General features: G+C 42.5%; 1 protein-coding gene across 9 annotated transcripts in view; it reads left to right on the top strand.

Moving 5' to 3' along the window:
* Window positions 1-11,953, top strand: part of LOC118319803 (glutamate receptor 3) — a 77,628-nt gene that overhangs the window by 30,016 nt on the left and 35,659 nt on the right. For 6 of the 9 annotated variants that reach the window (XR_007031471.1, XM_047334533.1, XM_047334532.1 and 3 more), the window contains exon 4: window positions 10,727-10,914. Coding sequence is in view for 8 of the 9 variants with exons in the window: in XM_047334533.1 (XP_047190489.1) it covers window positions 10,727-10,914 (188 nt within the window). In the remaining variant the exon portion in view is untranslated. Of the gene's footprint in view, window positions 1-133; window positions 206-914; window positions 1,182-1,832; window positions 1,924-10,726; window positions 10,915-11,953 lie in introns of those variants that run through there. The other 3 variants (XM_047334535.1, XM_047334537.1, XM_047334536.1) reach the window with 3 other exon arrangements.

Genomic DNA, 11,953 nt, shown 5'->3' with positions numbered 1-11,953 from the left:
AATGCCCCCTGCTGCTCTGCTGGTTGCCTTTGATGGCAACCCAAATCCAGTCTGTCCTTTAATTTGATTGTTGTGAATGGGCATCTCTGTAGTGAACAACAAAACAAATCAAGCGGTGCGATGCACGACCGCGTGCATTAGGGTTTGTCCAAACTCCAGTAACTAAACTCACAAAGACAGACATGAAACGATTTTAACCTGTTTGGTATGTATGGTGACATGTGTCCATGCACAGTGCATTTTTATCTTTTAACCACCGTGGTAAACCAATAAGCAATATGTTTTTCCAAGAGCTGGTGCAAACCATCAGCTGACTTCCCCCTCTCAATTACTTATACGAGTCATATTTATGCAATTCAAACACATTTCTCACAAATAATGTCTTGTCGAGTGTTATAATTGTGGATTTATACTCTCTGCTCGCAGTGTGAGATAATAAGTGTGAATGCCAGCTCCCACTTCTCACACATATGCCTCTTGTGCTTTAGTGGTCCTCTCCTTCACGCCGGCTACATTGCAACTAAATTATGTATGCATCAGGTGAGTAAATCAGCTTGGACACGCTGACAAGAGAGGGCATGTCAGACAAGCCATAAAATGCACAAGAAAAAATTATATAAAAAGCAATGTGAATGAAGCTATGCATCACTGGCATTTTCTCACCTTTTTTTTTTTGAATTTGCACATTAACCGGTATCATTGCCAAAGTGACATTGCGATACACAGATAGTCCAACTTGCAGTGGCAACCTCTGCAGTCCGTAACTCCCTGAAAAAACGACAAGTCAAGCACCTGTGCCTTTAAAAAAAAAAAGGGGGGGGGGGAAAGGGCGATAAGAGCCATCGTCTGTCACAATAAGCACACAATAAACCTCTGTGCTCTCTCAGTGTCCTCTTTTAACTGAACCTGGAATAAAGCCATGTCAACCACCTACCCACTGCTAGCTTCAGCAGCCATGAAATTACTGCTGGGAGCTTCTGCTTTTTTTTCATTACGACAGACTGTCCTGGCCTTTGCTGCAAGCAGCCATGGTGGAGGGTGCATGCTTTGATGTTGCGCTATGTCCCAGGGCCAATGGGTTTGTTTGAAACGACGAATGAAATGCATGTATGTCATCCTCCAGAGTGAACAAGAGTAGAATAATATTTGGTCCCTTTTTTTTTCATGAGAAAGGGTATGAGGTAAGTCTCTCATTTTTTGACTCTTTTTCCAGTTTGTGCTGATTAGCCAAAGCTTGATCAATCCCTTCGGACACCCACCGCTCTATGTGTTTGTGCACTCGCCCATCAGTGTATACATGTGTATGGTGGTATGTCACAGTATGTGGTGAGAGTGAGAGACAACAGAACAAAGATGGACGCGGAGGGAGAGAGAGAGAGAGAGAGAGAGAGAGATGGAGAAGCTCTGAAAAGTGTGTGGGTGGAAAAAGCGCCGCTCTCCTCCCTCCTGCATGTATGCACTTCTGAAGATAGATAGGCAGCATGCTGCTTCTGTTTGATTTGACATGCACTGTATTTTGATTAGGGACAACACTTGGCAGCGAAACTGTTTTCGGTTGTAGGCCTACTGTAAACCCCACATCAAAGTCTCGACAACATACTTGTGGGCTACTTTGGCGTCCGCTTCACGGTGAACGCTACATTTCTACCATTGGGGGAAAAGACGCCTAATGCTTTTTTTCTCTCTCGTGGGCAGGGACAAGTGGAGAAGCCCACACTATGTCTCTCGCTGATTTCACGTCGGCTATAACGTTGTATTCATCTGAATTACATACGCGGCATGATTCGCGGTTTCTAATTGTATTTTTCTTTTTTCCCTCTATTGATTGTCAGGTGTTTAAAACGTCTCTCAAGCTGCTCAGAGACTCCTTCTTCAAAAAAACAACAACCCAGGAGACATCGATTTGACTCTTCCTGTCTGCTGGTACTGTATATTGTTGGCTGGGGAAGTCAAGACAGTTCAGGTCATGCCAGCAAACCACGGCCTGTTTTAAACAAATTGTGGGCCTGTGTCAGAGGAATAATGAGAGGAAATATAAAGCTTTCTTCCTCTCCCAGCCCAAGATTTTGATCTCCACTGCACAAACACTGGAGGGATCCTCAGAGCCCTGTGAGCTTACTTAGCCCAGAGGCAAACACTCACCAGGCCCCTAAATACTGCAAGTGCTTATTTTGTCTTCCTCTGAAGAAAAATGGTTACAAAGCACCTCTGGGAATATGTTTGAATGTGTACATATTGAGAGATGTCCTTAATGAAGAGTGAGGCTTTGACAACTTGAGGATTTTAAATAGACACATGTACGCCCACAGTGAAGGCAGCTCTTGGTCTCGTTACATGACGTCCGCGCGTGTTCCAGTGTCACGTAGTCTGCAAGGATTTTACTCAGTTGTGAATTCAGCATTTTTTGTAACTTAACGCTGTGTAAAAATTCTAAATCACAACATCAGCAGAGGCGAATAGGACTCACATCGTCCAACTGGTTGTACACAATATATCAAAGTCAAAAGCTTGTTTTGATTCAGGTTCAAGGCTTTTCTTCATATTGTTCCCAGAGCTAAGTGATTACACGTGCAATAGAGCTGCCTTAAAGCACTATGTCATAAATACAAGTAATAACATATGTGCTTGTATTCTAGCACACAGGGAAAGGTTACCAAATTTAAACATGACTTTGACCCAAACCTCTGATACTATTTCATAAACTAAAGTGGTACCAGAGCATATAAAACTTTTATTATATTATAAACAAACGATTCACCAAAAACTGTCTCAATCGCCTACAACCTTCATCCAAACTAAATTTATGATCCACTTTTCTTTTCCAATAATCGCTTGTTTAAGGGGAAACCACTTAATGTTAAAGGGAAGATTTATTTAGCACCATTTATCCAATCAGTATAATACTAGAAGCTGTGAATTCCCAATTCAATGGCTGTCCAATCTGTACTTCTAAAGACCCCATAGGCAACTACTGGGTCCCTAATAAAAGAAAGTTTATTGAATTGTTTCTACTAACACAGTTTAAATGCATTGGCCGACAATCAGGTTAGGTTGCAAAGTGGGCAAATGGACAATGTTAATCAGGGGCTGGTAAAATTAGCAATTTGATCAACTGGGCCATTAACTGTAGAGTTATACTAATAACGGAGACTAAGGTGTCTATGAATAAGATATTAGACTAACGATCTTCATCCCTGCCAACGTCTCTGAGCTGTTTCGTCTTTTGGAAGCCTAGTCAGCAGACTTTCCTCCATTGGCACTGTTGCCCTGTTTAGGCGCTCTTGAGAAGGCGTGCAGCCGGTGTGTAACTGCTGGGTTGATGATTAATTACTGTACTTGGGCTACATCACTTTCGGAGGCATTGGCATTTGCCAAACAACACAAAAACCTCCAAAAAGCACCATCGCGGCAATAAATCATTTTGAAAACATCCTCTGTTTCAATTTGCCGTTGACTCGATTTGTAGAATAGAGGAAATAAGATATTGGAAAATAATTCGGAAAAGAATGTCGAAAGGAAGAAAAAAGGACCTGTGGACAAAACGATAGGAGAGCAGCCCGGAAAGGAAAAGAAGTGCACAGTGGTAGAATTTGCAGAACACAGTTTGCGTTCTCCCTTTGTTTCAAAAAGAGAGATGTTTTAATCTGGAGTTTCCGTCTCCCACCATGACCCATTCAACATTAGATAAAAACTAAATACAAAATTGATGACAGGAAGTGAACAATACAAGTGTTGATTTTAAATCAGAACATAATGTCAAACTTTCAACACCATACAATTTGACCATTCAAAAGTATACATTTCCAAAACTATTAATAAGTTAATGGAAGTTAAAAAATATGATAAAAGAATACACCAGTGTGTATTGTTGATGGTGGCAGTAGAGCCCCATGGTGGATGTTGCTTTAGTCTTTGAATGAGTCATTTAGCCCATTCATTAGAGGAAATCCAGGGAAATCTAAAAGAAGAAGAAGAATTATTAGGAATTAAGAGGGATTAGACTAAATAATGTAAAAACATTTAGTGAGTAATATTGACTATATTCCTGGTAGAACAGCTATTCCATGTTAATTTCCGATAAGTGTTTGAAAAGGAGAACTCTCTTGTTACATGGCTTCAGGAATGTGACTTGTGATTTATGAGTGTTATCTAAAGAGGGGAGGAGAAAGACAAGAGAGAGCGTGTGTGTGCGCGTGTGTTTCTCTGCTGATGAGAAGTTCTTTTGATGTTACCTTCCCAGGAGAAACAAAACAGTCAATATTAATCAGAGATGAGGTCTTACTGAACTCATTTTCATTCTGCAGAGATTTTGTTTGTTTGTTCCCATTTGCCTTGTGTCCAATTGGTCCTGTTTTGGTCCACCAGGCTTCTATCGTAAATCTCTCTTGCGTGCTAAACTCCAGTCTTTCCGGGTGGGGGGGGGCTGATTTCGTCTCGGTTCCATATCAGTGCGATAGTTTTAATAATTGTGGCAGACAAGGAAGATGAGTCCTCGCGTCCACGAACAAACTGAATGTCCCCACTCTGAACTCTTTAGTGGCGTGCCATCGAGGCTGCCATGTCCGCTGCAGCTGTAACAAAAGTACAAGCAAAACCTCAGAGATGCGAGTGTCGTTTGCCGTCAAGATATTAAGTTGCCTAATGCAGTGTCGCAGCGTTGAATTACCCAAATTACATGAGAAAACACATTTAAAATGTTCATACCTTCCTCTGGTGGTATGTAGCCATGCGGATATTACCCTCTTGCCTCCACCACAGAGGGATATCTAAAACCCTGGACAAATAAAAACCAACATATTCTTATGGCTTGATACCAAGAGAGGGGAATTATATACTTTACACAGTGTTTCCCATTAATTACCTAGACTGTGGCGTTTAATTTGTAGCGTCATAGACTCATAGGAAACCAAAAATATTTGGTTTGAATTCAACACTGCACTTTCTTGGTCCCTTAACAACACACATGCCAAGTGTGAGGCTGATAAGATATGACTGACTGACTGACAGACACTTTTCTTTATTTCTTTAGGATAGTAATGGCAGTGATCACCATTCATATCCATACAACCTATGTGTTTATGTTAAAACTCTTTACTAGTTCTTATATATTTAGCCTCCTCAATTGCTGTCAAAGTTCACCAGATTGATGGATGTCCAAAAGGATCAGACCTAAAGGGTCTGACGTCCTCCCAACATAAAATCTCTCAAAATCCTCTGGGAGACGCTGCTTTACATTTATTAAACTTACAGTGCAGTATATTGATTTTTCTCTGTAGTTTGGAGGAACCGACCCGTCACGGAAATATTGCTGCATCGTTACAATAGTGCTCTTCCCGTCTTTCTCTTCAAATGTCCACACTCCGTATCAAGCCAGCCCCACTGTTATGAGTCAAAGCCATTATCTTTGCGGTTTCAGTTCAGTTGTTTCTGATGCCCTGTGAGACCCTGGCCAGTGCTCAGCAGGGCGTTGTTGCCTGCCAAAGACCCTCATTTACCAGAGGATTGGCAAGTTAGAGAGGAGCGCAGCCACATTTACTGTTGGCTCAACAGAGACGGCCTCTCTTTCACGTGTGCGCCTTCCATTTTGATCCTTCAGAGATGAGTTCGGTGTTGTTGTGCAGCAGGCATTCCTCACTCGAGGCTCCCTTGATTTGTTGTGTATTGTGTGTCGTGTCTGGTTCACGCTGACTTATTTTCTAACAGGTCATTATTTGATCAGATTGGTAGATTAGATTTTGGATTGATGTGGATAAGTGTAATGCCAGCAAGGACACGGTGTAATGATACAGTGTAATATGAGCAAATGGTATGGCTGCTTCTGAGTTGTGGCTAATGCTGAGTTGTATTCGGTGTCTCTGATTTGTCTGGTTAGCCTGGATCAGTCGGGAGATATGAGAGAGGCATGTGAGTAAGAGGGAGAGATGCAGGCCTGTGACACTCTGCACCGAAACCCCTAATGAGAGGCAGGGAACCAAAGGAGCTGGGCAATGAGATTAGATGCAACTCAATTCAATTACTGCTGAGCCGCCACGGGTGACGCTTCAAAACTCATCCTGTTAAGATCCGGTTCACAGACGGAGAAGACGACCGCCGCTCTCGCCGAGCCGCGGTGCGCTACGCTGCCACAACATCTTATTCACAACAGCAAATGATTTATAAGCGCACGGATGTCATCGGGTTCCGCTGGGATTTGATAGCAGACTCTGCAATAATGTGATATAGATGCGAAAAGGAAAATACTACAATAATCTGAGTTTTTACCCATCTCAGCTTTTTATTGACTGCCGCACTAACGACGCAGTTGTTTCAAGTGTGTGCTCCATATTTAACACTCGGTTTGAGCTCGAACACAGCAGTAAAAGCAGCCGCGGACACACGGCACCATCCCCCGGCCCTCTCAGTTATCCCACCACCACTGGTGCTACCTACTGTATATCTCTCCTCAGTTTGTCCATAGTACTGTCAGTGTTCTGCAAATATGAACTCTGCCTCATGTGCAGTTCAGCTGAAGCCAGTGAAACGTAGTCTGAAAGTATGCGTCTGTGAAGATAGACCGAAACGTCTCCCTGGGCTGAACGTAGGGAAGGGATTTATGGGTGGGTCCACGTGAAACAAGGTGAAAAGACAATTCAGTCGTTACAATTAAGTATAAGATGCAAAATGTCACACAGGCCTCAACAGTTCACATTAGCCTATATGTGAATCTTAGCCATATTCCAGCCTTGACAAATTTTTGCAATCGTCAGTCGAGGTGAACTTTTTCTTCAACTTTGACCTGCACCCTGGCAACGTCGGCCAACAAAAACCCTGCTGCATTGTGTTTGGAACTGTTAGGACCCGTCGAAAAGAGAAGGTTCATCCCAAGGGCTTTGTCCTCGTTAATAAACTGAACTCATGCACCGTTTACAAACTGATCTCACAGCATAATAAAATACTATAAAAGGCTAAACTAGGAATATTAACACACACAAACACACACATATATACCGTAAATAAATACTGTATATATAATTTGTATAAATTTATGTACTACTACTTTTGTTTACGAGTCTACGAGCTTAAGAGGATCTTCGAGCTCTCCAGTGTCTTGACGCCATGATTAGCATTGAGGAGCATGATCAGCAGAAACTGCTGCATGTTGGCGCTGCGTTCACACCGTGGGGATTTATATGGTGGTGATAAGGAAATTGTGTTGTTGTCTTCCATAATTTATGTAGTTGACTGTATTACAGTTTTCGATGCAACACAGCTGTGGCGCTCACGGAGGCGAGCAGGTGAACGGGATTTATAGCTTCTCTCGGTGTTGGGAATGAAGATCATCGGCAAAAGTGTTGATGAGAGGGTCTCCAGTGCTGCTTAAGGCGGATGAATCCGTCAATTGGCTGAAGCGGAAAACCAACTCTGGTCTGGGAGAGGTAACTGGCAGATGTAAATGTATGCAGAGAAGCGTGGAACAACATTTTCTTTATTTGCTGGCGGAGATGAAGAGGGAACTATCAGCGTCGCTGCTGCTGCTGTCAGATTAAGCTGTGCTCAAAGGATTTCCTTCATTCTGATTTTGAAGTCTAAATCACGGAACATAAACTTTTCTGCTGACGTTGATGGAACAAAAAAGAAAGAAAGAAAAAAACAGGAGCAAAAGCAATCCATTTCTGGACAGACTATTTACCACCACTAGATTCCATCTCTTAATTTCCATACAAATGTAACACTGGGCAGGCATGGAATCTTCTGTGAATCTTAAATGAATCCAATTGTTCCCACACAGTTCGGGGTGTGCCGCAGGCACAGGGAGACGAACGCTGCACAAATCAGCAATTTCAAAATAAAAGCCCTCTGTGATTCTAATCTGATTGACAGGACATTGTTTCCCTCTTTCACATAAGAGTTAGCATAATTCATGTTTTTTTTTTTTTTCTTGCACCTCAGAAATGGAAATAAGAAACGCAGAGATTTTTTAAGTTGGGGCTGAACACTACAGATACTTACATACATGAGGCTCAAATCCCTGGAGCTTTCCCCTGTGAGCAATAATATTTTCTTTCGCTATTTTAAATCTTTTCGAACACATACTATTGTGTGTTTCAAGCAGCATGAGAAAAGAAGTGATTGCAGTGCAGTAAACAACAAGAAACTCGAAGCCCTGGAACAAATATACGCCCTATAATTTGATCCCATATGTATGACATGTCCACACGCCCACTGTGAATACCTTGAGTGAAATGGTTCATGGTTCCAGCAGTATTCTTTACACTGCAAACCAACGGAGAGCATTTTGACCCAGTTAATGTACATGACATCTCTCAAAGTGAGGAGCTCTTATCGCTGGGAAAACTGCCATGTTATCCAGCTGGCTTGTGGTTGGTGAGGTTCTGAGCATATGCTTCTGGAAAAATGAATAATGCATCCTTGTTATTTAAACCTTCACTCGTATCGTAACTTTTCCTTTAGGTGGGGGAGATGTGAGGGGGTAAAAGTACACGAGAGACTGTGCTCATTTAAAAATGATGACACTTGAGAAAAGCCACTCTGTCTCCAGAGTAAAACTGTGGCTTTTGTCCAGGTGAAAAAAAACAGCTGCTTTTGACAATTGTACGACTTTAGTCTACAATTCCTTTTTTATTCTACTCTTCAGAGGCAGCAAGTGTTGCTACTGTTAAATCTCTCTGTGACCCAGAGGGGTGCACCTCTACATGCCCTGAACATACCGTCTGAACTCCGTGTTATGCCACAAGTTTCAATCATGAGCTATGGTAAACTGCAGGCTGAATTCCTTGGAGATGACCTGATAACCAGGTTGCCAGATAACCTTGAGTTCCGGCATGTTGATGTCTCCAGGCAGTACGCCATTGCTCCTCTGGACAGATGACACACTGTGCGTGGGTCTCCGCTACTCGCTGTGCGGCTCGCCAAAAGGTCATCCGTCGAAGATGTGGCTTGTGTGCTGCAGTAGTGGCGTCACACCGGGAGTACAGACGCGCACAGTGCAGCGGTTCTCAGAGCATTTACAAGTCAAGGGAGGGGGGACAGGCTGCTTGACCATTTCGGATGGAATGGCAAAGATGGAAAAATTGCAAAACCAGAGAAATGAACAGAGTCACAAAGTGGTTTTCTTGTATAGCTGTTCTTGTTTCTTTGCTCTCTGTGCTGGCTTTGTTGGTCGTCTGCAGCCGGTTTATGGAGATAAGGTTGCAGACAGAAAAGGCTCACAGTAAAAAATATATATATATATATATGACAGATGTTTACTTTGCCCACTGCTGTTCAGAATGTGTCAGACAATTTACATAATACCCAATCACTTGCAAACATTCCAAATCGTCATATAAAATCTATATGTGTGCCCGCGAAATTGCTGTGGCTGAAAGTTTCTGTATCAGTTAACCACACGGCAGCTGATGAAAAATGAGTGGAAATATCATAAAGAAGCTTACAATACATACAGTGTGCAATTGCATTGTCCATGGCTTAATGACATACCAGCAGTGTGCTTGATTTTCATTAATAACCTTCGTGTTCCTTTTCCTCCACTGTACATTAGAGAAGAGTTAAGCAAATTTTATTTCAGCCCGTGCTACATGCAATCTATCCCTCCAGAAATAGGACTACATTATTCATCCTGTGGTGTGTGTATGTGTGTGTGTGTGTGTGTGTGTGTGTGTGTGTGTGTGTGTGTGTGTGTGTGTGTGTGTGTGTGTGTGTGTGCGCGTGTGCGCGTGTGTGTGTGTGTGATTTGACTGTAGTGTTTCTGAGCGCTCTGTTAAATGAAAATATTTCACGTGTGAATTAATCATTAGCAGGGCTCATTCTCCATTCTTCTGGTACCATAATCATCTCTTTTCCACCACTGGCCTGGATGAATCTTTCATTGTCTTTATCTTTAAATGAGTCGGCACAATCCTCCGAGGAGACACGGGCCGCAGTGCGTCTCACCGCCCTGTCAAAGTTAACGTGTGCTTGAGCTAAATGCCATGATTTAATCGATGCCAAGCACAATAACATCACCCTCTGATGTTGTAATGATATGGAGATGCTATTCCTGTCCCTTCACTTATTAAGATTTTGCCTTCTCAATATGTAAGTTTTAATTCTCGCACATACACACTGGCACATTAAGTGTAGACTCTAGTTGTCTGGCAGACTTCGCTCTCCTACTTTAGATTGTAATGAGAATGGCCTTTGGCCTTTGGATTCAAGAGAAAACCTCTCTAGAATAATATACTGTGAATGAGCAGCCACAAAAAAAATCACCCCCAAGAAACTCATGATGCCAAACCACATCATTCCAATCTTTAAACAATTCTTTTCAGGATCAAAGTTATGACTAAAGTACGTACGGTGTTTACACATAAAGAATTGCAAGTAGTATAATTTGAGTGTGAAAACCCCCACCACCATCCCAGACACAGCATACACACACATTAAGATGTTCATGTCTTCAACCAAACCTCTAAAATTAAAAAAAGCTTTATAGCAGAAAGGCAGTGGCATGCCGTGGGGTTTTTCCGACCATTTTGTCATTTTCAGTCTTCCATACGTAGTCGATCATAGAATTAAAGGGGGTTCTCACAAAATTGTCGTTGCTCTGGACTAATGTAATCAGGCGATCCCGTGGGCCCCCTCTCGGCTCAGGGCTCCAGGCGATCGGCTTCTTTGCCTGCCCTGTTGCAACACCCCCTGGTTTCTAATGCTCTCGGCCCCTCTCTGTGTCTCTCCCTCTCTTCAGGTTTCTCAATACTGCAGGCCATCATGGAGGCAGCAGTGGCTAACAACTGGCAGGTGACCGCCCGCTCTGTGAGCAGCACGACGGACGCGGCCGAGTTCAAGCGCATCATTGAGGAGATGGACAGGAGGCAGGAGAAGCGCTTTGTGATTGACTGCGAGGTGGGCAGGATCAACACCATATTAGAACAGGTGAGCCTCAGAGACATTGCACACGTGGTTACGCCTGTACATTATGTAACACCTGCACTGTCCATCCATCCCTTCCTGCTTCACTCACATTATTGCGAAAGTAATTTAATTCACAAAGTATCAAATATTAAGGGGCCACTCCACCTAATTTTACATGGCAAAGTCATTTTAGCAGCACGGTGAACACTACTCAGACTGTGAAAACATTTTATCTGCTGATGCTCCGGAGGAGCTTTGTCGAGTTTGAGGAAATAAGTCTATTGACATCACTCATGTTAATTATTGAGCTGGGCGCATGGAGTGTGAAAAACATTACAAAAAACATTGAAAACAGAATGAGGTCTAATGAAAGATGCAAATGAATTGCAACATAAAATCCACATTTTAGCGCTTGATAATAAGAACTTGAGGTCAGGATATCTCTCTGCAGCATTGATGGAAACCAAAATTAATTCTCAAGTTGCATTATACTGGATGTAAATCCACTGTTTGCGTAACACTTTTTAAGCGTACGATGGCCCTGTTAGGACCTGAAAGTAACATCTGTCTTGGGTGATCTGAGCTCAAGTGAACAGGTGGACCACTAGTGATCAGAACTCAGTTTTAGGCTCTATATACAAACACCCATGTACGTTATTTCTATTAGCCACTTCTTTACAGATGGGTCTGTTGTTTATGTGTTGATATGTGTGTGTGTGTGTTGGTCTGAGAGGGAGAGAGTAGAGCCAGGAGGGCCTGAGCGAATCAATGAGCTGCACACAGCTATACTGTGAAATAAGATTTTACCCATTTGAAAAAAGAAAATCACTATTTGGTCAATGTTGGTATTAAATCAATGTGTGGGGAAACACTGAGACGTGTAAAAAAAATACTTTTGGTTCATTATGAAACTGCAGTAGGTCAGAGGACGTCAGCTAAGCATGCGAACATGTGGACCAGGAAACATGTTCGCGTGCTTTTTTTTTTTTGTGCGAAAAGGATGTGGCCACATGCGTCTCAGACCTCCTCCGAATTTGTTCGGAGTGATCAAATTTGAAAT

The sequence above is a fragment of the Scophthalmus maximus genome, chromosome 9, assembly GCF_022379125.1.
Source record: "Scophthalmus maximus strain ysfricsl-2021 chromosome 9, ASM2237912v1, whole genome shotgun sequence".
NCBI classification, from domain to species: domain Eukaryota; kingdom Metazoa; phylum Chordata; class Actinopteri; order Pleuronectiformes; family Scophthalmidae; genus Scophthalmus; species Scophthalmus maximus.
The sequence above is the reverse complement of the archived record's forward strand: the minus strand, read 5'-3'. Positions and strand labels throughout refer to the sequence as shown.